Source organism: Pelodiscus sinensis, chromosome 18 (genome assembly GCF_052426305.1).
Source record: "Pelodiscus sinensis isolate ZL-2025 chromosome 18, ASM5242630v1, whole genome shotgun sequence".
In the NCBI taxonomy this organism is placed as follows: domain Eukaryota; kingdom Metazoa; phylum Chordata; order Testudines; family Trionychidae; genus Pelodiscus; species Pelodiscus sinensis.
Window position 1 is genome coordinate 34,440,826 of NC_143069.1, and position 22,033 is coordinate 34,462,858.

The 22,033-nt window shown below is 76.7% G+C and overlaps 1 protein-coding gene across 1 annotated transcript in view; it reads right to left on the reverse strand.

Moving 5' to 3' along the window:
* Positions 1 to 22,033, reverse strand: part of FAM120C (family with sequence similarity 120 member C) — a 47,558-nt gene that overhangs the window by 13,782 nt on the left and 11,743 nt on the right. Inside the window, 6 exon segments of the mRNA XM_089770453.1 lie at positions 511 to 803; positions 3,565 to 3,650; positions 10,755 to 10,805; positions 17,630 to 17,671; positions 17,674 to 17,686; positions 21,520 to 21,602. Of these exon segments, the coding sequence (XP_089626579.1) occupies positions 511 to 803; positions 3,565 to 3,650; positions 10,755 to 10,805; positions 17,630 to 17,671; positions 17,674 to 17,686; positions 21,520 to 21,602 (568 nt within the window).

A 22,033-nucleotide genomic window follows, 5' to 3' on the forward strand; every position in this document is an offset into this window, starting at 1 on the left:
GCCTCCGGCCCCCGCTCCCACCACTGCGCCGCGCTGCCCTCCCAGAGCCACAGAGACCCCCGGCCCCGCTCCCACCACTGCGCCGCGCTGCCCTCCCAGAGCCACAGAGACCCCCGGCCCCGCTCCCACCACTGCGCCGCGCTGCCCTCCCAGAGCCACAGAGACCCCCGGGCCCCGCTCCCACCACTGCGCGGCGCTGCCCTCCCAGAGCCACAGAGACCCCCGGCCCCCGCTCCCACCACTGCGCCGCGCTGCCCTCCCAGAGCCGCAGAGACCCCCGGCCCCCGCTCCGACCACTGCGCCGCGCTGCCCTCCCAGAGCCACAGAGACCCCCAGCTCCGCTCCCACCACTGCGCCGCGCTGCCCTCCCCGAGCCACAGAGACCCCCGGGCCCCGCTCCCACCACTGCGCCGCGCTGCCCTCCCAGAGCCACAGAGACCCCCGGCCCCCGCTCCCACCACTGCGCCGCGCTGCCCTCCCCGAGCCGCAGAGATCCCCGGCCACACTCACTTGGCGCTGTCCCCATTGTGCTCTTCGCTGGAGGAGGAGGAGGGCGAGGAGGCCGGGCCAGAGGAAGGGGGGGGCTTGGGGCCCCGGGGCGGGGGGGCCTTGCTGGTGTAGGTGCCGGGCCAGCTGTTGAAGTCACCGCCCTTGAGGATGGGGTCCTCGCCGAAGGGGGGCCCGTCTGTGAGCGGGTGGGGGGTGAAGAGCAGGCTGGCGCTGGGCCCCGGGGGGAAGGAGGCGGTGGAGGAGGGCGAGGCCGGGAGCTGGCCCTGAGCCTTGGGCCCCAGTGGGCCTGGGAACTGGAGGGGGCAGAGAGAAATTGGGAAGAGCAGCAGCCCCCCCCCGCTCTAACCACTAGACCCCGCTCCCTTGCCAGAGCCAAGAGCTCCCGCCCAGCCCTCCCCGCTCTAACCACTACACCCCGCTCCCCTGCCAGAGCCAAGAGAGCCCCCACCCAGCCCTCCCCCTGCTCTAACCACTACACCCCGCTCCCCTGCCAGAGCCAAGAGAGCCCCCACCCAGCCCTCCCCCTGCTCTAACCACTAGACCCCGCTCCCCTGCCAGAGCCAAGAGAGCCCCCGCCCAGCCCTCCCCCTGCTCTAACCACTACACCCCGCTCCCCTGCCAGAGCCAAGAGAGCCCCTGCCCAGCCCTCCCCCTGCTCTAACCACTACACCCCGCTCCCCTGCCAGAGCCAAGAGAGCCCCCGCCCAGCCCTCCCCCTGCTCTAACCACTAGACCCCGCTCCCCTGCCAGAGCCAAGAGAGCCCCCACCCAGCCCTCCCCCTGCTCTAACCACTACACCCCGCTCCCCTGCCAGAGCCAAGAGAGCCCCCGCCCAGCCCTCCCCCTGCTCTAACCACTACACCCCGCTCCCCTGCCAGAGCCAAGAGAGCCCCCACCCAGCCCTCCCCCTGCTCTAACCACTACACCCCGCTCCCCTGCCAGAGCCAAGAGAGCCCCCGCCCAGCCCTCCCCTTGCTCTAACCACTACACCCCGCTCCCCTGCCAGAGCCAAGAGAGCCCCCGCCCAGCCCTCCCCCTGCTCTAACCACTAGACCCCGCTCCCCTGCCAGAGCCAAGAGAGCCCCCGCCCAGCCCCCCCGCTCTAACCACTAGACCCCCTCCCCTGCCAGAGCCAAGAGAGCCCCCGCCCAGCCCTCCCCGCTCTAACCACTAGACCCCGCTCCCCTGCCAGAGCCAAGAGAGCCCCCGCCCAGCCCCCCCCGCTCTAACCACTAGACCCCGCTCCCTTGCCAGAGCCAAGAGAGCCCCCGCCCAGCCCTTCCCCCGCTCTAACCACTAGACCCCGCTCCCTTGCCAGAGCCAAGAGAGCCCCCGCCCAGCCCTCCCCCTGCTCTAACCACTAGACCCCGCTCCCCTGCCAGAGCCAAGAGAGCCCCCGCCCAGCCCTCCCCCTGCTCTAACCACTAGACCCCGCTCCCTTGCCAGAGCCAAGAGAGCCCCCGCCCAGCCCTCCCCCTGCTCTAACCACTAGACCCCGCTCCCCTGCCAGAGCCAAGAGAGCCCCCGCCCAGCCCTTCCCCTGCTCTAACCACTAGACCCCGCTCCCTTGCCAGAGCCAAGAGAGCCCCCGCCCAGCCCTCCCCCTGCTCTAACCACTAGACCCCGCTCCCCTGCCAGAGCCAAGAGAGCCCCCGCCCAGCCCTCCCCCTGCTCTAACCACTAGACCCCGCTCCCTTGCCAGGGCTGGGGGAGAGCCCCCACCCAGCCCTTCCCCCGCTCTAACCACTAGACCCCGCTCCCCTGCCAGGGCTGGGGGAAAGTCCCGCCCAGCCCCCCCGCTCTAACCACTAGACCCCGCTCCCCTGCCAGAGCCAAGAGAGCCCCGCCCAGCCCTGCCCCCGGCTCTAACCACTAGACCCCGCTCCCCTGCCAGAGCCAAGAGAGCCCCGCCCAGCCCTGCCCCCGGCTCTAACCACTAGACCCCGCTCCCCTGCCAGAGCCAAGAGAGCCCCGCCCAGCCCTGCCCCCGGCTCTAACCACTAGACCCCGCTCCCCTGCCAGAGCCAAGAGAACCCCCGCCCAGCCCTCCCCCTGCTCTAACCACTACACCCCGCTCCCCTGCCAGAGCCAAGAGAACCCCCGCCCAGCCCTCCCCCTGCTCTAACCACTAGACCCCGCTCCCTTGCCAGAGCCAAGAGAGCCCCCGCCCAGCCCTCCCCCTGCTCTAACCACTAGACCCCGCTCCCCTGCCAGAGCCAAGAGAGCCCCCGCCCAGCCCTCCCCCCTGCTCTAACCACTACACCCCGCTCCCTTGCCAGAGCCAAGAGAGCCCCCGCCCAGCCCTCCCCCTGCTCTAACCACTACACCCCGCTCCCCTGCCAGAGCCAAGAGAGCCCCCGCCCAGCCCTCCCCCCGCTCTAACCACTACACCCCGCTCCCTTGCCAGAGCCAAGAGAGCCCCCGCCCAGCCCTCTCCCTGCTCTAACCACTAGACCCCGCTCACTTGCCAGGGCTGGGGGAGAGCCCCCACCCAGCCCTCCCCCTGCTCTAACCACTAGACCCCGCTCCCCTGCCAGAGCCAAGAGAGCCCCCGCCCAGCCCTCCCCCTGCTCTAACCACTAGACCCCGCTCCCCTGCCAGAGCCAAGAGAGCCCCCACCCAGCCCTTCCCCCGCTCTAACCACTAGACCCCGCTCCCCTGCCAGGGCTGGGGGAAAGTCCCGCCCAGCCCCCCCGCTCTAACCACTAGACCCCGCTCCCTTGCCAGGATGGGGGAAAGTCCCGCCCAGCCCCCCCGCTCTAACCACTAGACCCCGCTCCCCTGCCAGGGCTGGGGGAGAGCCCAGACTTCCAGGGCCTCCCAGCTGCGCGAGGCGGGGCAGGGGGGCGCAGAGAACTGGGGGGCGACTTGTGGGGCTCCGTGCTGGGCAGCGGGCTGGGGGGGCCCCGAGAGCCCAGGGTCCCAGGCCGGGGTTGGCGCGACGCAGCTCGCCCCACGGCCCCCCTTTTACACTGCCCCCCCCCCCCGGAGTCCTGGCTGTTAGCCACTGACTGCAGAGCCCCCCCCCCCCCCCGCCCCAGGACTGGAACGTACCATCGGCTTCCCCGTGGGGAGGGATCCCACCGGGCTGCGCTGTGCAGGAACTGGCCCTCCGAAGTGGTTGGCTCCGTAGCCTGGCACTGAGACACAGAGCGGGGCTGGCACCGGCTCTCCCAGCACCAGCCTGCAGCACGGCGAGGGCAGCTAGAGCGGTGCAGGGCGGGGAGCCAGGCTCCTGGCGAGGGGAGGGCAGCGGGGGCTAGTGGTGGGAGCGGGGAGCCAGGGCTCCTGGCGAGGGGAGGGCAGCGGGGGCTAGTGGTGGGAGCAGGGAGCCAGGGCTCCTGGCGAGGGGAGGGCAGCGGGGGCTAGTGGTGGGAGCAGGGAGCCAGGCTCCTGGCGAGGGGAGGGCAGCGGGGGCTAGTGGTGGGAGCGGGGAGCCAGGGCTCCTGGCGAGGGGAGGGCAGCGGGGGCTAGTGGTGGGAGCAGGGAGCCAGGGCTCCTGGCGAGGGGAGGGCAGCGGGGGCTAGTGGTGGGAGCGGGGAGCCAGGGCTCCTGGCGAGGGGAGGGCAGCGGGGGCTAGTGGTGGGAGCGGGGAGCCAGGGCTCCTGGCGAGGGGAGGGCAGTGGGGGCTAGTGGTGGGAGCTGGGAGCCAGGGCTCCTGGCGAGGGGAGGGCAGTGGGGGCTAGTGGTGGGAGCAGGGAGCCAGGGCTCCTGGCGAGGGGAGGGCAGCGGGGGCTAGTGGTGGGAGCAGGGAGCCAGGGCTCCTGGCGAGGGGAGGGCAGCGGGGGCTAGTGGTGGGAGCTGGGAGCCAGGGCTCCTGGCGAGGGGAGGGCAGTGGGGGCTAGTGGTGGGAGCAGGGAGCCAGGGCTCCTGGCGAGGGGAGGGCAGCGGGGGCTAGTGGTGGGAGCAGGGAGCCAGGGCTCCTGGCGAGGGGAGGGCAGCGGGGGCTAGTGGTGGGAGCTGGGAGCCAGGGCTCCTGGCGAGGGGAGGGCAGTGGGGGCTAGTGGTGGGAGCAGGGAGCCAGGGCTCCTGGCGAGGGGAGGGCAGTGGGGGCTAGTGGTGGGAGCAGGGAGCCAGGGCTCCTGGCGAGGGGAGGGCAGCGGGGGCTAGTGGTGGGAGCTGGGAGCCAGGCTCCTGGCGAGGGGAGGGCAGTGGGGGCTAGTGGTGGGAGCAGGGAGCCAGGGCTCCTGGCGAGGGGAGGGCAGTGGGGGCTAGTGGTGGGAGCTGGGAGCAACGGTTCCTGGGGTCTCTCCTGGCGAGGGGAGGGCAGTGGGGGCTAGTGGTGGGAGCAGGGAGCCACGGTTCCTGGGGTCTCTCCTGGCGAGGGGAGGGCAGTGGGGGCTAGTGGTGGGAGCAGGGAGCCAGGGCTCCTGGCGAGGGGAGGGCAGCGGGGGCTAGTGGTGGGAGCTGGAAGCCAGGAATCCTGGCGAGGGGAGGGCAGCGGGGGCTAGTGGTGGGAGCTGGAAGCCAGGAATCCTGGCGAGGGGAGGGCAGCGGGGGCTAGTGGTGGGAGCAGGGAGCCAGGGCTCCTGGCGAGGGGAGGGCAGCGGGGGCTAGTGGTGGGAGCAGGGAGCCAGGGCTCCTGGCGAGGGGAGGGCAGTGGGGGCTAGTGGTGGGAGCGGGGAGCCAGGGCTCCTGGCGAGGGGAGGGCAGTGGGGGCTAGTGGTGGGAGCGGGGAGCCAGGGCTCCTGGCGAGGGGAGGGCAGTGGGGGCTAGTGGTGGGAGCGGGGAGCCAGGGCTCCTGGCGAGGGGAGGGCAGTGGGGGCTACTGGTGGGAGCAGGGAGCCAGGCTCCTGGCGAGGGGAGGGCAGTGGGGGCTAGTGGTGGGAGCAGGGAGCCAGGGCTCCTGGCGAGGGGAGGGCAGTGGGGGCTAGTGGTGGGAGCAGGGAGCCAGGGCTCCTGGCGAGGGGAGGGCAGTGGGGGCTAGTGGTGGGAGCAGGGAGCCAGGGCTCCTGGCGAGGGGAGGGCAGCGGGGGCTAGTGGTGGGAGCTGGGAGCCAGGGCTCCTGGCGAGGGGAGGGCAGTGGGGGCTAGTGGTGGGAGCAGGGAGCCAGGGCTCCTGGCGAGGGGAGGGCAGTGGGGGCTAGTGGTGGGAGCAGGGAGCCAGGGCTCCTGGCGAGGGGAGGGCAGTGGGGGCTAGTGGTGGGAGCTGGGAGCAACGGTTCCTGGGGTCTCTCCTGGCGAGGGGAGGGCAGTGGGGGCTAGTGGTGGGAGCAGGGAGCCACGGTTCCTGGGGTCTCTCCTGGAGAGGGGAGGGCAGTGGGGGCTAGTGGTGGGAGCAGGGAGCCAGGGTTCCTGGGGTCTCTCCTGGCGAGGGGAGGGCAGTGGGGGCTAGTGGTGGGAGCAGGGAGCCAGGGTTCCTGGGGTCTCTCCTGGCGAGGGGAGGGCAGCGGGGGCTAGTGGTGGGAGCAGGGAGCCAGGGCTCCTGGCGAGGGGAGGGCAGTGGGGGCTAGTGGTGGGAGCAGGGAGCCAGGGCTCCTGGCGAGGGGAGGGCAGTGGGGGCTAGTGGTGGGAGCAGGGAGCCAGGGCTCCTGGCGAGGGGAGGGCAGCGGGGGCTAGTGGTGGGAGCAGGGAGCCAGGGCTCCTGGCGAGGGGAGGGCAGCGGGGGCTAGTGGTGGGAGCAGGGAGCCAGGGCTCCTGGCGAGGGGAGGGCAGCGGGGGCTAGTGGTGGGAGCTGGGAGCCAGGGCTCCTGGCGAGGGGAGGGCAGTGGGGGCTAGTGGTGGGAGCAGGGAGCCAGGGCTCCTGGCGAGGGGAGGGCAGCGGGGGCTAGTGGTGGGAGCTGGGAGCCAGGGCTCCTGGCGAGGGGAGGGCAGTGGGGGCTAGTGGTGGGAGCAGGGAGCCAGGGCTCCTGGCGAGGGGAGGGCAGTGGGGGCTAGTGGTGGGAGCAGGGAGCCAGGGCTCCTGGCGAGGGGAGGGCAGCGGGGGCTAGTGGTGGGAGCTGGAAGCCAGGAATCCTGGCGAGGGGAGGGCAGCGGGGGCTAGTGGTGGGAGCTGGAAGCCAGGAATCCTGGCGAGGGGAGGGCAGCGGGGGCTAGTGGTGGGAGCAGGGAGCCAGGGCTCCTGGCGAGGGGAGGGCAGCGGGGGCTAGTGGTGGGAGCGGGGAGCCAGGGCTCCTGGCGAGGGGAGGGCAGTGGGGGCTAGTGGTGGGAGCGGGGAGCCAGGGCTCCTGGCGAGGGGAGGGCAGCGGGGGCTAGTGGTGGGAGCGGGGAGCCAGGGCTCCTGGCGAGGGGAGGGCAGCGGGGGCTAGTGGTGGGAGCGGGGAGCCAGGGCTCCTGGCGAGGGGAGTGCAGTGGGGGCTAGTGGTGGGAGCGGGGAGCCAGGGCTCGTGGCGAGGGGAGGGCAGTGGGGGCTAGTGGTGGGAGCGGGGAGCCAGGGCTCCTGGCGAGGGGAGGGCAGTGGGGGCTAGTGGTGGGAGCGGGGAGCCAGGGCTCCTGGCGAGGGGAGGGCAGTGGGGGCTAGTGGTGGGAGCTGGGAGCCAGGGCTTCTGGGGTCTCTCCTGGCGAGGGGAGGGCAGCAGGGGCTAGTGGTGGGAGCTGGGAGCCAGGGCTCCCGGTGAGGGGAGGGCAGTGGGGGCTAGTGGTGGGAGCTGGGAGCCAGGCTCCTGGCGAGGGGAGGGCAGCGGGGGCTAGTGGTGGGAGCGGGGAGCCAGGGCTCCTGGCGAGGGGAGGGCAGTGGGGGCTAGTGGTGGGAGCAGGGAGCCACGGTTCCTGGGGTCTCTCCTGGCGAGGGGAGGGCAGCGGGGGCTAGTGGTGGGAGCAGGGAGCCAGGGCTCCTGGCGAGGGGAGGGCAGTGGGGGCTAGTGGTGGGAGCAGGGAGCCAGGGCTCCTGGCGAGGGGAGGGCAGTGGGGGCTAGTGGTGGGAGCAGGGAGCCAGGGCTCCTGGCGAGGGGAGGGCAGTGGGGGCTAGTGGTGGGAGCTGGGAGCCACGGTTCCTGGGGTCTCTCCTGGCGAGGGGAGGGCAGTGGGGGCTAGTGGTGGGAGCAGGGAGCCACGGTTCCTGGGGTCTCTCCTGGCGAGGGGAGGGCAGTGGGGGCTAGTGGTGGGAGCAGGGAGCCACGGTTCCTGGGCTCTCCTGGCGAGGGGAGGGCAGTGGGGGCTAGTGGTGGGAGCAGGGAGCCAGGGTTCCTGGGGTCTCTCCTGGCGAGGGGAGGGCAGTGGGGGCTAGTGGTGGGAGCAGGGAGCCACGGTTCCTGGGCTCTCCTGGCGAGGGGAGGGCAGTGGGGGCTAGTGGTGGGAGCAGGGAGCCACGATTCCTGGGCTCTCCTGGCGAGGGGAGGGCAGTGGGGGCTAGTGGTGGGAGCAGGGAGCCACGGTTCCTGGGCTCTCCTGGCGAGGGGAGGGCAGCGGGGGCTAGTGGTGGGAGCAGGGAGCCACGGTTCCTGGGGTCTCTCCTGGCGAGGGGAGGGCAGTGGGGGCTAGTGGTGGGAGCAGGGAGCCACGGTTCCTGGGCTCTCCTGGCGAGGGGAGGGCAGCGGGGGCTAGTGGTGGGAGCAGGGAGCCACGGTTCCTGGGGTCTCTCCTGGCGAGGGGAGGGCAGTGGGGGCTAGTGGTGGGAGCAGGGAGCCACGGTTCCTGGGCTCTCCTGGCGAGGGGAGGGCAGCGGGGGCTAGTGGTGGGAGCAGGGAGCCAGGGTTCCTGGGGTCTCTCCTGGCGAGGGGAGGGCAGTGGGGGCTAGTGGTGGGAGCTGGGAGCCACGGTTCCTGGGCTCTCCTGGCGAGGGGAGGGCAGTGGGGGCTAGTGGTGGGAGCAGGGAGCCACGGTTCCTGGGCTCTCCTGGCGAGGGGAGGGCAGTGGGGGCTAGTGGTGGGAGCTGGGAGCCACGGTTCCTGGGGTCTCTCCTGGCCAGGGGAGGGCAGTGGGGGCTAGTGGTGGGAGCAGGGAGCCAGGGTTCCTGGGGTCTCTCCTGGCGAGGGGAGGGCAGTGGGGGCTAGTGGTGGGAGCTGGGAGCCACGGTTCCTGGGCTCTCCTGGCGAGGGGAGGGCAGTGGGGGCTAGTGGTGGGAGCTGGGAGCCACGGTTCCTGGGGTCTCTCCTGGCCAGGGGAGGGCAGTGGGGGCTAGTGGTGGGAGCAGGGAGCCAGGGTTCCTGGGGTCTCTCCTGGCGAGGGGAGGGCAGCGGGGGCTAGTGGTGGGAGCTGGGAGCCACGGTTCCTGGGGTCTCTCCTGGCGAGGGGAGGGCAGTGGGGGCTAGTGGTGGGAGCAGGGAGCCAGGGTTCCTGGGGTCTCTCCTGGCGAGGGGAGGGCAGTGGGGGCTAGTGGTGGGAGCTGGGAGCCACGGTTCCTGGGCTCTCCTGGCGAGGGGAGGGCAGTGGGGGCTAGTGGTGGGAGCTGGGAGCCACGGTTCCTGGGGTCTCTCCTGGCAAGGGGAGGGCAGTGGGGGCTAGTGGTGGGAGCAGGGAGCCACGGTTCCTGGGGTCTCTCCTGGCGAGGGGAGGGCAGTGGGGGCTAGTGGTGGGAGCAGGGAGCCACGGTTCCTGGGCTCTCCTGGCGAGGGGAGGGCAGTGGGGGCTAGTGGTGGGAGCAGGGAGCCACGGTTCCTGGGCTCTCCTGGCGAGGGGAGGGCAGTGGGGGCTAGTGGTGGGAGCTGGGAGCCACGGTTCCTGGGCTCTCCTGGCGAGGGGAGGGCAGTGGGGGCTAGTGGTGGGAGCTGGGAGCCACGGTTCCTGGGGTCTCTCCTGGCAAGGGGAGGGCAGTGGGGGCTAGTGGTGGGAGCAGGGAGCCACGGTTCCTGGGCTCTCCTGGCGAGGGGAGGGCAGTGGGGGCTAGTGGTGGGAGCAGGGAGCCACGGTTCCTGGGCTCTCCTGGCGAGGGGAGGGCAGTGGGGGCTAGTGGTGGGAGCAGGGAGCCACGGTTCCTGGGGTCTCTCCTGGCGAGGGGAGGGCAGTGGGGGCTAGTGGTGGGAGCAGGGAGCCAGGGCTCCTGGCGAGGGGAGGGCAGTGGGGGCTAGTGGTGGGAGCAGGGAGCCACGGTTCCTGGGGTCTCTCCTGGCGAGGGGAGGGCAGTGGGGGCTAGTGGTGGGAGCAGGGAGCCACGGTTCCTGGGCTCTCCTGGCGAGGGGAGGGCAGTGGGGGCTAGTGGTGGGAGCTGGGAGCCACGGTTCCTGGGGTCTCCTGGCGAGGGGAGGGCAGTGGGGGCTAGTGGTGGGAGCTGGGAGCCACGGTTCCTGGGTCTCTCCTGGCAAGGGGAGGGCAGTGGGGGCTAGTGGTGGGAGCAGGGAGCCACGGTTCCTGGGCTCTCCTGGCGAGGGGAGGGCAGTGGGGGCTAGTGGTGGGAGCAGGGAGCCACGGTTCCTGGGCTCTCCTGGCGAGGGGAGGGCAGTGGGGGCTAGTGGTGGGAGCAGGGAGCCACGGTTCCTGGGGTCTCTCCTGGCGAGGGGAGGGCAGTGGGGGCTAGTGGTGGGAGCAGGGAGCCAGGGCTCCTGGCGAGGGGAGGGCAGTGGGGGCTAGTGGTGGGAGCAGGGAGCCACGGTTCCTGGGGTCTCTCCTGGCGAGGGGAGGGCAGTGGGGGCTAGTGGTGGGAGCTGGGAGCCACGGTTCCTGGGGTCTCTCCTGGCCAGGGGAGGGCAGTGGGGGCTAGTGGTGGGAGCAGGGAGCCACGGTTCCTGGGGTCTCTCCTGGCCAGGGGAGGGCAGTGGGGGCTAGTGGTGGGAGCAGGGAGCCACGGTTCCTGGGCTCTCCTGGCGAGGGGAGGGCAGTGGGGGCTAGTGGTGGGAGCTGGGAGCCACGGTTCCTGGGCTCTCCTGGCGAGGGGAGGGCAGTGGGGGCTAGTGGTGGGAGCTGGGAGCCACGGTTCCTGGGGTCTCTCCTGGCCAGGGGAGGGCAGTGGGGGCTAGTGGTGGGAGCAGGGAGCCACGGTTCCTGGGGTCTCTCCTGGCGAGGGGAGGGCAGTGGGGGCTAGTGGTGGGAGCTGGGAGCCACGGTTCCTGGGGTCTCTCCTGGCGAGGGGAGGGCAGTGGGGGCTAGTGGTGGGAGCAGGGAGCCACGGTTCCTGGGGTCTCTCCTGGCCAGGGGAGGGCAGTGGGGGCTAGTGGTGGGAGCAGGGAGCCACGGTTCCTGGGGTCTCTCCTGGCCAGGGGAGGGCAGTGGGGGCTAGTGGTCAGAGCGGGGAGCTGGAGGGCAGGACTGCCGGGCCTCTCCTGGCCCGAGGAGGGAAGTGGGGTCTGCTGGGAAGCGCAGGGATGCTGCGGAAAGCCGGCAAGGGCCCCACCCTTGCAGCCTGGCCTGTCGCAGCAGGGGGCCGATACTCACGTCCGAAGGAGGCCGGGTCCACGGGCGCCGGGGGCACTCTTATCCTCCGTCCTGGACTGAGGAGCAAAGCCCGGCCGGGAACTGAGAGGGGCCCAGGCGGGGCTGCCAAACCCACCCGCTCGCACCGGAGCTGGAGAGGGAGCCACAGGGGCCTGCGGGGGCGGGGGTGTGACTGAGCGGGGGGGCCCTACGCTTGCTGTCCGCTGTGCACCCTGGGCCGCGAGGGGGGAGGCGGGCGCCGGCGGGCAGGGGGGCGAGGGGGAGGCGGGCGCCGGCGGGCAGGGGGCGAGGGGGAGGCGGGCGCGGCGGGCAGGGGGGCGAGGGGGAGGCGGGCGCCGGCGGGCAGGGGGGCGAGGGGGAGGCGGGCGCCGGCGGGCAGGGGGGCGAGGGGGAGGGCCGGGCGCCGGCGGGCAGGGGGGCGAGGGGGAGGCGGGCGCCGGCGGGCAGGGGGGCGAGGGGGAGGCGGGCGCCGGCGGGCAGGGGGGCGAGGGGCGGCGGGGCGCCGGCGGGCAGGGGGGCGGAGGGGGAGGCGGGCGCCGGCGGGCAGGGGGGCGGAGGGGAGCGGGCGCCGGCGGGCAGGGCGGCGAGGGGGAGCGGGCGCCGGCGGGGCAGGGGGGCGAGGGGGAGGCGGGCGCCGGCGGGCAGGGGGGCGAGGGGGAGGCGGGCGCCGGCGGGCAGGGGGGCGAGGGGAGGCGGGCGCCGGCGGGCAGGGGGGCGAGGGGAGGCGGGCGCCGGCGGGCAGGGGGGCGAGGGGGAGGCGGGCGCCGGCAGGCAGGGGGCGAGGGGGAGGCGGGCGCCGGCGGGCAGGGGGGCAAGGGGGAGGCGGGCGCCGGCGGGCAGGGGGCGAGGGGGAGGCGGGCGCCGGCGGGCAGGGCGGGAGGGGGAGGCGGGCGCCGGCGGGCAGGGCGGCGAGGGGGAGGCGGGCGCCGGCGGGCAGGGGGGCGAGGGGGAGGCGGGCGCCGGCGGGCAGGGGGCGAGGGGGGAGGCGGGCGCCGGCGGGCAGGGGGGCGCCGGCGGGCAGGGCGGGGAGGGGGAGGCGGGCGCCGGCGGGCAGGGCGGGGAGGGGAGGAGGGCGCCGGCGGGCAGGGCAGGGAGGGGGGAGGAGGCGCCGGCGGGCAGGGCGGCGAGGGGGAGGCGGGCGCCGGCGGGCAGGGGGCGAGGGGGGAGCGGGCGCCGGCGGGCAGGGCGGGGAGGGGGAGGAGGGCGCCGGCGGCCAGGGCGGGGAGGGGGAGGAGGGCGCCGGCGGGCAGGGCGGCGAGGGGGAGGCGGGCGCCGGCGGGCAGGGGGGCGAGGGGGAGGCGGGCGCGGCGGGCAGGGGGGCGAGGGGGAGGCGGGCGCCGGCGGGCAGGGAGGCGAGGGGGAGGCGGGCGCCGGCGGGCGCCGGCGGGCAGGGGGGCGAGGGGGAGGCGGGCGCCGGCGGGCAGGGCGGGGAGGGGGAGGCGGGCGCCGGCGGGCAGGGCGGCGAGGGGGAGGCGGGCGCCGGCGGGAAGGGGGCGAGGGGGAGGCGGGCGCCGGCGGGCAGGGCGGGGAGGGGGAGGAGGGCGCCGGCGTCCAGGGCGGGGAGGGGGAGGAGGGCGCCGGCGGGCAGGGCGGCGAGGGGAGGCGGGCGCCGGCGGGCAGGGGGGCGAGGGGAGGCGGGCGCCGGCGGGCAGGGGGGCGAGGGGGAGGCGGGCGCCGGCGGGCAGGGGGGCGAGGGGGGAGGCGGGCGCCGGCGGGCAGGGGGGCGAGGGGGAGGCGGGCGCCGGCGGGCAGGGGGGCGAGGGGGAGGCGGGCGCCGGCGGGCAGGGAGGCGAGGGGAGGCGGGCGCCGGCGGGCAGGGGGCGAGGGGGAGGCGGGCGCCGGCGGGCAGGGAGGCGAGGGGAGGCGGGCGCCGGCGGGCGCCGGCAGGCAGGGGGGCGAGGGGGAGGCGGGCGCCGGCGGGCAGGGCGGCGAGGGGGAGGCGGGCGCCGGCGGGCAGGGAGGCGAGGGGGAGGCGGGCGCCGCGGGCGCCGGCGGGCAGGGGGGCGAGGGGGAGGCGGGCGCCGGCGGGCAGGGCGGGGAGGGGGAGGCGGGCGCTGGCGGGCAGGCGGCGAGGGGGAGGCGGGCGCCGGCGGGCAGGGGGGCGAGGGGGAGGCGGGCGCCGGCGGGCAGGTGGGCGCCGGCGGGCAGGGCGGGGAGGGGGAGGCGGGCGCCGGCGGGCAGGGCGGGGAGGGGGAGGAGGGCGGCCGGCGGGCAGGGCGGGGAGGGGGAGGAGGGCGCCGGCGGGCAGGGCGGCGAGGGGGAGGCGGGCGCCGGCGGGCAGGGGGGCGAGTGGGAGGCGGGCGCCGGCGGGCAGGCGGGGAGGGGGAGAGGGCGCCGGCGGGCAGGCGGGGAGGGGGAGGCGGGCGCCGGCGGGCAGGGCGGGGAGGGGGAGGAGGGCGCCGGCGGGCAGGGCGGCGAGGGGGAGGTGGGCGCCGGCGGGCAGGGCGGCGAGGGGGAGGCGGGCGCCGGCGGGCAGGGGAGCGAGGGGGAGGCGGGCGCCGGTGGGCAGGGGGGCGAGGGGGAGGCGGGCGCCGGCGGGCGCCGGCGGGCAGGGGGGCGAGGGGGAGGCGGGCGCCGGCGGGCAGGGCGGGGAGGGGGAGGCGGGCGCCGGCGGGCAGGGGGGCGAGGGGGAGGCGGGCGCCGGCGGGCAGGGCGGCGAGGGGGAGGCGGGCGCCGGGCGGGCAGGGGGGCGAGGGGGAGGCGGGCGCCGGCGGGCAGGGGGGCGAGGGGGAGGCGGGCGCCGGCGGGCAGGGGGGCGAGGGGGAGGCGGGCGCCGGGAGGGCAGGGGGGCGAGGGGGAGGCGGGCGCCGGCGGGCGCCGGCGGGCAGGGGGGCGAGGGGGAGGCGGGCGCCGGCGGGCAGGGCGGGGAGGGGGAGGCGGGCGCCGGCGGGCAGGGCGGCGAGGGGGAGGCGGTGCCGGCGGGCAGGGGGGCGAGGGGGGAGGCGGGCGCCGGCGGGCAGGGGGCGCCGGCGGGCAGGGCGGGGAGGGGGAGGCGGGCGCCGGCGGGCAGGGCGGGGAGCGGGAGGGGGAGGCGGGTGCCGGCGGGCAGGGCGGGGAGGGGGAGGCGGGCGCCGGCGGGCAGGGCGGCGAGGGGGAGGCGGGCGCCGGCGGGCAGGGGGGCGAGGGGGAGGCGGGCGCCGGCGGGCAGGGCGGCGAGGGGGAGGCGGGCGCCGGCGGGCAGGGGGGCGAGGGGGAGCGGGCGCGCGGCGGGCAGGGCGGCGAGGGGGAGGCGGGCGCCGGCGGGCAGGGGGGCGAGGGGGAGGCGGGGCGCCGGCGGGCAGGGGGGCGAGGGGGAGGCGGGCGCCGGCGGGCAGGGAGGCGAGGGGGAGGCGGGCGCCGGCGGGCGCCGGCGGGCAGGGGGGCGAGGGGGAGGCGGGCGCCGGCGGGCAGGGCGGGGAGGGGAGGCGGGCGCCGGCGGGCAGGGCGGCGAGGGGAGGCGGGCGCCGGCGGGCAGGGCGGCGAGGGGGGAGGCGGGCGCCGGCGGGCAGGGGGGCGAGGGGGAGGCGGGGCGCCGGCGGGCAGGGCGGCGAGGGGGAGGCGGGCGCTTGCGGGCAGGGGGGCGAGGGGGAGGCGGGCGCCGGCGGGCAGGGGGGCGAGGGGGAGGCGGGCGCCGGCGGGCAGGGCGGCGAGGGGGAGGCGGGCGCCGGCGGGCAGGGGGCGAGGGGGAGGCGGGCGCCGGCGGGCAGGGCGGCGAGGGGGAGGCGGGCGCCGGCGGGCAGGGTGGCGAGGGGGAGGCGGGCGCCGGCGGGCAGGGCGGCGAGGGGGAGGCGGGCGCCGGCGGGCAGGGGGGCGAGGGGGAGGCGGGCGCCGGCGGCGCCGGCAGGCAGGGGGGCGAGGGGGAGGCGGGCGCCGGCGGGCAGGGCGGCGAGGGGGAGGCGGGCGCCGGCGGGCAGGGAGGCGAGGGGAGGCGGGCGCCGGCGGGGCAGGGGGGCGAGGGGGAGGCGGGGCGCCGGCGGGCAGGGCGGGGAGGGGAGGCGGGCGCTGGCGGGCAGGGCGGCGAGGGGGAGGCGGGCGCCGGCGGGCAGGGGGGCGAGGGGGAGGCGGGCGCCGGCGGGCAGGGGGGCGCCGGCGGGCAGGGCGGGGGAGGGGAGGCGGGCGCCGGCGGGCAGGGCGGGGAGGGGGAGGAGGGCGCCGGCGGGCAGGGCGGGGAGGGGGAGGAGGGCGCCGGCGGGCAGGGCGGCGAGGGGGAGGCGGGCGCCGGCGGGCAGGGGGGCGAGTGGGAGGCGGGCGCCGGCGGGCAGGGCGGGGAGGGGGAGGAGGGCGCCGGCGGGCAGGGCGGGGAGGGGGAGGCGGGGCGCCGGCGGGCAGGGCGGGGAGGGGGAGGAGGGCGCCGGCGGGCAGGGCGGCGAGGGGGAGGTGGGCGCCGGCGGGCAGGGCGGCGAGGGGGAGGCGGGCGCCGGCGGGCAGGGGAGCGAGGGGGAGGCGGGCGCCGGTGGGCAGGGGGGCGAGGGGGAGGCGGGCGCCGGCGGGCGCCGGCGGGCAGGGGGCGAGGGGGAGGCGGGCGCCGGCGGGCAGGGGGGCGAGGGGGAGGCGGGCGCCGGCGGGCAGGGCGGCGAGGGGGAGGCGGGCGCCGGCGGGCAGGGGGGCGAGGGGGAGGCGGGCGCCGGCGGGCAGGGGGGCGAGGGGGAGGCGGGCGCCGGCGGGCAGGGGGGCGAGGGGGAGGCGGGCGCCGGAGGGCAGGGGGGCGAGGGGGAGGCGGGCGCCGGCGGGCGCCGGCGGGCAGGGGGGCGAGGGGGAGGCGGGCGCCGGCGGGCAGGGCGGGGAGGGGGAGGCGGGCGCCGGCGGGCAGGGCGGCGAGGGGGAGGCGGGTGCCGGCGGGCAGGGGGGCGAGGGGGAGGCGGGCGCCGGCGGGCAGGGGGCGCCGGCGGGCAGGGCGGGGAGGGGGAGGCGGGCGCCGGCGGGCAGGGCGGGGAGCGGGAGGGGAGGGCGGGTGCCGGCGGGCAGGGCGGGGAGGGGGGAGGCGGGCGCCGGCGGGCAGGGCGGCGAGGGGGGAGGCGGGCGCCGGCGGGCAGGGGGGCGAGGGGGAGGCGGGTGCCGGCGGGCAGGGGGGCGCCGGCGGGCAGGGCGGGGAGGGGGAGGGCGGGCGCCGGCGGGCAGGGCGGGGAGGGGGAGGAGGGCGCCGGCGGGCAGGGCGGCGAGGGTGGTATAATGGATAAAAATGTGAAAATGGCCTCCAATGGTATATAAAACAATAATGAGAATAGTATAATAGTATAAATGAGAATGGCCTCAGCGATAGAAATAATGAAAATGACCAATGAACAAGATGTGAGAATGGTACTCAATGAACAAACCCAATGAAGGGACGCCAATGAACAGAAATAAAGAATGGCCTCAGAACAAATAGGAAAATAGCCTCAATGGTCTAGAATGTGAGAATGGCCTCAGACAAGCAGGAAAGAATGACCAATGAGCTAAATGAGGAAGAATGACGCCAATGAACAGAAGTGAAAGAAATAGACGCAATGAGCAAAGCAGGAAGAGAATGGCCATCGTCAGAAAATGAGAATGAGCGCCAATGAACAGAAATGAGAATGAGCGCCAAGCGGAACAGAAATGACGAAGCATAATTTCTAAAGTGAGAATGACATAATAGCTCATGTAAGGAAAAGAGGAGAATAGCCTGTGGTATAAAAATGAGAAGAAATAGCTATAATAGTGCTAGAAAGTGAGAAGGCAGCGCCAATGGTATAAAAACAGGAAGAAGGCAATGGCCTCAACAATTAGAAGCGAAATGACGCCAATAGTGAAAACGAAAATGACATGTAATTAAAGCAATGACGCAGCAGGCCTAGAAAGTGAGGAAAATGACGCAGCAATTGCAGCGAAATGACGCCAGCCAGGCAGAGGGTGAGGGCGCCGAGCGCCAGCCGAGCAGAAGCGAGAGCCAGGCGCGCGCGCAGGGAGCGAGGGCGGCCCAGTCTGCTCTAGGCTGGGGTGAGATGCGTGCAAGGCCGAGAAGGACTCGAGGGACCCGGGAGCACTAAGGCTCTGCCCGGCCTCTGCGCTCGTCTGGCTGCCGGGAGGGGAAGGGGTGCAGGGTCGGGGCCCCCGGCAGCCGTCACAGATGCCAGCAGGCCACAGCCCCGGCCTCGGCCCCAGGGTCTCTCCGCACAGAGGGCCCGGCCTCGGCCCCAGGGGTCTCTCCGCACCCAGAGGGCCCGGCCTCGGCAGGGTCTCTCCGCACCCAGAGGGGCCTTGGCCTCGGCCCCAGGGGTCTCTCCGCACCCAGAGGGGCCCCCGGCCTCGGCCCCAGGGGTCTCTCCGCACCCAGAGGGGCCCCGGCCTCGGCCCCAGGGGTCTCTCCGCACCCAGAGGGGGCCCCGGCCTCGGCCCCAGGGGTCTCTCCGCACCCAGAGGGGCCCCGGCCTCGGCCCCAGGGGTCTCTCCGCACCCAGAGGGGCCTTGGCCTCGGCCCCAGGGACCTCTCCGCACCCAGAGGGGCCCCGGCCCGGCCCCCAGGGGTCTCTCCGCACCCAGAGGGGCCCCGGCCTCGGCCCCAGGGGTCTCTCCGCACCCAGGGGCCCCGGCCTCGGCCCCAGGGGTCTCTCCGCACCCAGGGGGCCACGGCCTCGGCCCCAGGGTCTCTCTCCGCACCCAGGGGGGCCTTGGCCTCGGCCCCAGGGGTCTCTCCGCACCCAGAGGGGCCCCGGCCTCGGCCCCAGGGGTCTCTCCGCACCCAGAGGGGCCCCGACGCCGGCCCCAAGAGGGTCTCTCCGCACCCAGAGGGGCCCCGGCCTCGGGGTCTGGCAGCAGCTGGCTGCCAGGGGACCAACTCGGGGCAGCAAGCCAGGCCTGCCCAACTCACCAGAGTGTTTGAAGACGTCTCTGCCCACGGCGTCAGGTCGCAGGGCTCCGCGATGGCGCCCACGTACTCCGAGACGACGCAGTCACCACGTCGCAGGGCGGCAGGCAGACTGGTGGGCGCGGACCTGGCACAGGGGAACGCGGCGCTGCTCAGCATCTCACACCCGCAGGCCCCTGGGCTGGGAGCGCCCCCCACCCGCCCACAGGCCTGCCCAGAGTCCCAGCCCCCCGCGACTCCCCAGGCCCCGCCCCCCACCCACCCACAGGCCTGCCAGTCCCAGCCCCCCACGACTCCCACGGGCCCGCCCCCACCCGCCCACAGGCCTGCCGAGTCCCAGCCCCCGACTCCCCACGGGCCGCCCCCCACCCGCCCACAGGCCTGCCCCGAGTCCCAGCCCCCCGACTCCCCACGGGCCCGCCCCCACCCGCCCACAGGCCTGCCCAGTCCCAGCCCCCACGACTCCCCACGGGCCCCGCCCCCCACCCTTCGCCTGCCGAGTCCCAGCCCCCGCACGACTCCCCATGGGCCCGCCCCCCCACCCGCCCGGGCCTGCCGAGTCCCAGCCCCCCACGACTCCCCACGGGCCGCCCCCCACCCGCCCACAGGCCTGCCCGAGTCCCAGCCCCCACGACTCCCCACGGGCCCGCCCCCACCCGCCCACAGGCCTGCCCAGAGTCCCAGCCCCCCACGACTCCACGGGCCCGCCCCCCCGCCGCCCACAGGCCTGCCCGGTCCCTGGCCCCGTGTCCCCGCGGGCCCCGCCCCCACCCGCCCACAGGCCTGCCCAGAGTCCCAGCCCCCACGACTCCCCACGGGCCCGCCCCCACCCGCCCACAGGCCTGCCCAGAGTCCCAGCCCCCCGACTCCCCACGGGCCGCCCCCCACCCGCCCACGAGGCCTGCCCAGAGTCCCAGCCCCCCGACTCCCCACGGAGCCCCGCCCCCCACCCGCCCACAGGCCTGCCGAGTCCCAGCCCCCGCCGGCTCCCCACGGGCCCCGCCCCCACCCCGCCCACAGGCCTGCCGAGTCCCAGCCCCCCCGACTCCCCACGGGCCCGCCCCCCCACCCGCCCACAGGCCCGTCCAGCCCCACCGCACGACTCCCCACGGGCCGCCCCACCCCGCCCACAGGCCTGCCCAGAGTCCCAGCCCCCCGACTCCCCGCCGGGCCCGCCCCCACCCGCCCACAGGCCTGCCCAGAGTCCCAGCCCCCACGACTCCCCGCAGGGCCCGCCCCCCACCCGCCCACAGGCCTGCCCAGAGTCCCAGCCCCACGACTCCCCACGGGCCCGCCCCCACCCGCCCACAGGCCTGCCCAGAGTCCCAGCCCCCCACGACTCCCCCCGCAGGCCCCGCCCCCCACCCGCCCACAGGCCTGCCCAGAGTCCCAGCCCCCCACGACTCCCCCCGCCGGGCCCCGCCCCCCACCCGCCCACAGGCCTGCCGAGTCCCAGCCCCCCACGACTCCCCACGGGCCACCCCCCCCACCCCGCCCACAGGCCTGCAGTCCCAGCCCCCCGCGACTCCCCGCGGGCCCGCCCCCGCCCCAGGCCTGCCCAGAGTCCCAGCCCCCCACGACTCCCCCGCCGGGCCCGCCCCCCCCGCCCACAGGCCCCGAGTCCAGCCCCCCCGACTCCCAGGCCCCACCCCCCGCCCACAGGCCTGCCGAGTCCCAGCCCCCCCCGACTCCCCACGGGCCCACCCCCCCACCCGCCCTGAGCCCTGCCGGGCAGCCCCCGCGACTCCCCGCGGGCCCGCCCCCCACCCGCCCACAGGCCTGCCCAGAGTCCCAGCCCCACGACTCCCCACGGGCCCGCCCCCACCCGCCCACAGGCCTGCCCAGAAGTCCCAGCCCCCCACGGCTCCCCACGGGCCCACCCCCCACCCGCCCACAGGCCTGCCGAGTCCCAGCCCCCACGACTCCCCACGGAGCCGCCCCCACCCACCCACAGGCCTGCTGAGAGTCCCAGCCCCACGACTCCCACGGGCCCGCCCCCCACCCGCCCACAGGCCTGCCCAGAGTCCCAGCCCCACGACTCCCCACGGGCTCGCCCCCCACCCGCCCACAGGGCTGCCCAGAGTCCCAGCCCTTTGAGCTCCCCACGGGCCCGCCCCCCCACCCGCCCACAGGCCTGCCGAGTCCCAGCCCCCCGACTCCCCACGGGCCCGCCCCACCCGCCCACAGGCCACTCGCAGTCCCAGCCCCCCGACTCCCCACGGGCCCGCCCCCCCACCCGCCCACAGGCCTGCCGAGTCCCAGCCCCCCACGACTCCCCACGGGCCCGCCCCCCCACCCGCCCACAGGCCTGCCCAGAGTCCCAGCCCCCCACGACTCCCCACGGGCCCGCCCCCCACCCGCCCACAGGCCTGCCGAGTCCCAGCCCCCCACGACTCCCCACGGGCCCGCCCCCCCACCCACCCACAGGCCTGCCCAGAGTCCCAGCCCCCCACGACTCCCCACGGGCCCGCCCCCCCACCCGCCCACAGGCCTGCCGAGTCCCAGCCCCCCACGACTCCCCACGGGCCCGCCCCTCCACCCGCCCACAGGCCTGCCGAGTCCCAGCCCCCCACGACTCCCCACGGGCCCGCCCCCCCACCCGCCCACAGGCCTGCCCAGAGTCCCAGCCCCCCACGACTCCCCACGGGCCCGCCCCCCCACCCGCCCACAGGCCTGCCGAGTCCCAGCCCCCCACGACTCCCCACGGGCCCGCCCCCCCACCCGCCCACAGGCCTGCTGAGTCCCAGCCCCCCACGACTCCCCACGGGCCCGTCCCCCCACCCGCCCACAGGCCTGCCGAGTCCCAGCCCCCCACGACTCCCCACGGGCCCGCCCCCCCACCCGCCCACAGGCCTGCCGAGTCCCAGCCCCCCACGACTCCCCACGGGCCCGCCCCCCCACCCGCCCACAGGCCTGCCGAGTCCCAGCCCCCCACGACTCCCCACGGGCCCGCCCCCCCACCCGCCCACAGGCCTGCCGAGTCCCAGCCCCCCACGACTCCCCACGGGCCCGCCCCCCCACCCGCCCACAGGCCTGCCGAGTCCCAGCCCCCCACGACTCCCCACGGGCCCGCCCCCCCACCCGCCCACAGGCCTGCCGAGTCCCAGCCCCCCACGACTCCCCACGGGCCCGCCCCCCCACCCGCCCACAGGCCTGCCGAGTCCCAGCCCCCCACGACTCCCCACGGGCCCGCCCCCCCACCCGCCCACAGGCCTGCCCAGAGTCCCAGCCCCCCACGACTCCCCACGGGCCCGCCCCCCCACCCGCCCACAGGCCTGCCCAGAGTCCCAGCCCCCCACGACTCCCCACGGGCCCGCCCCCCCACCCTCCCACAGGCCTGCCGAGTCCCAGCCCCCCACGACTCCCCACGGGCCCGCCCCCCCACCCGCCCACAGGCCTGCCGAGTCCCAGCCCCCCACGACTCCCCACGGGCCCGCCCCCCCACCCGCCCACAGGCCTGCCGAGTCCCAGCCCCCCACGACTCCCCACGGGCCCGCCCCCCCACCCGCCCACAGGCCTGCCGAGTCCCAGCCCCCCACGACTCCCCACGGGCCCGCCCCCCCACCCGCCCACAGGCCTGCCCAGAGTCCCAGCCCCCCACGACTCCCCACGGGCCCGCCCCCCCACCCGCCCACAGGCCTGCCCAGAGTCCCAGCCCCCCACGACTCCCCACGGGCCCGCCCCCCCACCCGCCCACAGGCCTGCCCAGAGTCCCAGCCCCCCACGACTCCCCACGGGCCCGCCCCCCCACCCGCCCACAGGCCTGCCGAGTCCCAGCCCCCCACGTGTCCCGACCAGTCTGCACTGGCGTGACTGTGAACCCCGTTTGCTTCTCTCCCAGGACCGTGCCTGCAATTCCCCTCGTCCCCCGCCCTTCCCCGTGCTCAGGGCCCCCGTTTGGGACAGTCCCAGCCCCCCACCCTGCAGAGGGGCAAGGGAGGCCAGGCCCCAGGGTGCTACCTTCAGCGATGCCAGCGGGTGGTCCGGCCCCAGCAAGCTCCAGTGGAAAGCAGCCAGGTCCTCGTCCGGGAGGATGTGGTTCCCTGGGGGCGGGATCACACCGGCCCTCGTGAGCAGAGCCCCTCCCCCGCAGGAAAGGGGGGTCACGGAGCCTGCCCACGGGGGACTCGGGGTACAGGCCCAGGACTCCGGCGCGTGTATGCAAATGAGGCACGTCCTGATTGGAATAGCTGCTTCCTAGGAATTCTCTCATTTGCATACGCGCGCAGGGGCGGCGCCCTTCGTTCACGCAATCCCAGCCCCCCCAGCCAGAGACACCCCCCCACCCCCGTAGAGCCCCCCCTCCAGCCCTCCTGCCTGGAGAGCAGCCTTAGCCCAAAGGGGTCCTACCCGATCCCCTCCAGAGAGCCCAGGCCGAGAGAGTCCAGCCCCCCAGGTGTGCCCCCGACCAGAGACCTTAGAGACCCCCACCCCTCCCATGTGCCCCCGACCAGAGACCTTAGAGACCCCCACC